At 45.9% G+C, this 2,166-nt stretch overlaps 1 protein-coding gene across 4 annotated transcripts in view; it reads left to right on the top strand.

The window, feature by feature from the left end:
• bcl2l11 (BCL2 like 11) overlaps positions 1 to 2,160 on the top strand; it is a 26,704-nt gene extending 24,544 nt beyond the window's left edge. For 3 of the 4 annotated variants that reach the window (XR_003051305.1, XR_003051304.1, XR_522347.3), the window contains exons 5-6: positions 1,063 to 1,756; positions 1,790 to 2,160. Coding sequence is in view for 1 of the 4 variants with exons in the window: in XM_008321281.3 (XP_008319503.1) it covers positions 1,063 to 1,212 (150 nt within the window). In the remaining 3 variants the exon portion in view is untranslated. The other variant, XM_008321281.3, reaches the window with a different exon arrangement.
• Positions 2,161 to 2,166: the final 6 nt, after the last annotated feature.

Raw genomic sequence — 2,166 nt, 5'->3', positions numbered from 1 at the left:
CTCATCTGCGAGGATCCTGTTTTTCAGAGTGCTCTGTCGCCCCCGAGCCAGATTCTGTGCCCGTCAAACATGTGGGCTGGATGGTATTGAACAGTCCATCTGGTCCGTGTGTATTAAAAATGGGCTGCGTGCCAATACAGGACATTCTCCAATCCCGGAGGAAAAACTGATTCTTTTTCTTGTAAACGCCCGCGTCTGAAGCTAATAAAAGTTTTATTTATCACAGCAAACGGCGGCTGAGGTCGACTTTACGTTGATTCGGGCCACATTGTGCACAGATTGTCTACACAGCTGTTTGAACAGCAGAGTTGGACATGAAATAAAGAGTTGATTTCGTAGCCTTGGTTGGAAAAGAACAGACTTTGACTTTGAACAGACGACTTCAAAGTCAAAACAAAGCAACTGTGGGTCGTGGGTTCACAAAGTGGACCAGGACTGTTGTAGCTAACGTTAGCTCTGGTGTCTGTACCAGGACTGTTGTAGCTAACGTTAGCTCCGGTGTCTGTACCAGGACTGTTGAGGCTAACGTTGGTGTCATATTATTTATTTATTGAATCTAATGTTTCTACTGTTTCTGGTGTATCTGGTGCCTGGACAGGAGATCCTGATTTCTCGACACGAACGCCTTCAAACAGACATTAAAAACAAAATCACACCTGGAAATGCAGAGGCAGGATGTTGGAAACTGTACTTACCTGCTTCCTGTGGATGTAATCAGCGTGTGTGTGTCTTTGATTTGAAACCATCAAGGGATCCCTCTGTAAAAATGTGTGTGTTTACCTAAACACCTGACACAAACACACACACATGAAAACCTGCTGTGAAATGAGCACAAAACTTCATCTTAGTTTAAATACATTTAGTTGTCATGAAAACCTGCTGTGAAATGAGCACATTGATTTCTGTCATGATGATTCGCTGATCAACCAGTGGCTCAGTGGTTAAGAGTTCAATGTGGTCAGTGTCCGTGTTGTTACTGGTTGGTACATGCCGATGCTAACACTCTGCCGATGCTAACACGCTAATGTCTAACCTCTGTGTTTCCCTTGTTGTTTGTTCCAGCGGGCGGCAGTTAGACGACGGCAAGCTGTGATTGGTGAGAACCCTCCCAGGCCCGGTGTGCTGCTGTTTGTGGGCCTTCTGCTCCTTGTTATTGGACGGATTATCTACCTGCACGGCGTTATGAGCAGCCATGACCTATCTCAGGTTTAGCCTTCGGAAAGTAACCCAGTGAGCGTAGCCCTTTCCGACTCCTGTCTTCCCGTCCGTCCGTCCGTGAGGTTGAAAATGCGTCTTTTTGACTGGGACCTGATTTTTTCCATCCGACGCCTTTCTTTGTTCTTCAGCAGAGGAAGGGCAGTTTGGACTCTTTGGCAACGTTTAAGGGATGTTTGTTAAATTCTGCACCTTCTCCATTTTTCCCGTCACAGTCTCTGAGCCTCCGTGACGACGCCAAAGATTGAGCCGGGTTTTTGCACTGCTTCCACACAGAGGCGGCGACGTCATCTGAATCAAAGATGCCTGTGGACGTTCAAATGTGCCTTGAACAGGACTGTTTGGACCCAACTCTGCCGACCCGGGGTTGTTAAAAAAAATGGGTCGGATTAACGGATTAACAGAACTCTACCAGATCTTTTCCTTTCGGAGGATTTTGGATTGGATACACACTCCTGTCACAATAGGAACCAACATGAAACCAACCTCTGACCCAGGGGCCAAATTTGGACGTTTATTCCGTATATATATATTTTCACAGGTGTTTTGCCTCCATTGACGACTTGTCGTGAAGGTGTTTTGCCTCCATTGACGACTTGTATGCTAGCAGTAAGTCAACAGTTTGTCTCCACTTCTGGCCACGGGAGCGGATCGTGTCCTCTTTTTTTTATCGATGAACTGTAAGTGCAGGTGACTGCGGTTTATAGATCCTGTCCAGTTCAGTCCACATTGAAATTCCAAGCAGAAGTATCGGAACATTTTCTGCTGTCTTCAGCTGCTTAAAGTTCTGGTTCGGGGGCAACATTGACTGACCTGGGACCAGCTGAGCTCAGCTCAAATGCACAAACATTTTGGGGAAAATGTAGCGGCAGCTACGACGTGGGCTCATCACAAACAAATTATTCTGCGTATTTTTTGACTTGTCTATGGAAAAAGTTTCCATTTTTAAAG

The sequence above is a fragment of the Cynoglossus semilaevis genome, chromosome 12 (genome assembly GCF_000523025.1).
Source record: "Cynoglossus semilaevis isolate Cse_v1.0 chromosome 12, Cse_v1.0, whole genome shotgun sequence".
NCBI lineage: Eukaryota > Metazoa > Chordata > Actinopteri > Pleuronectiformes > Cynoglossidae > Cynoglossus > Cynoglossus semilaevis.
Note: the sequence above shows the minus strand (reverse complement) of the source record. Positions and strands in the feature narration are given on the sequence as shown.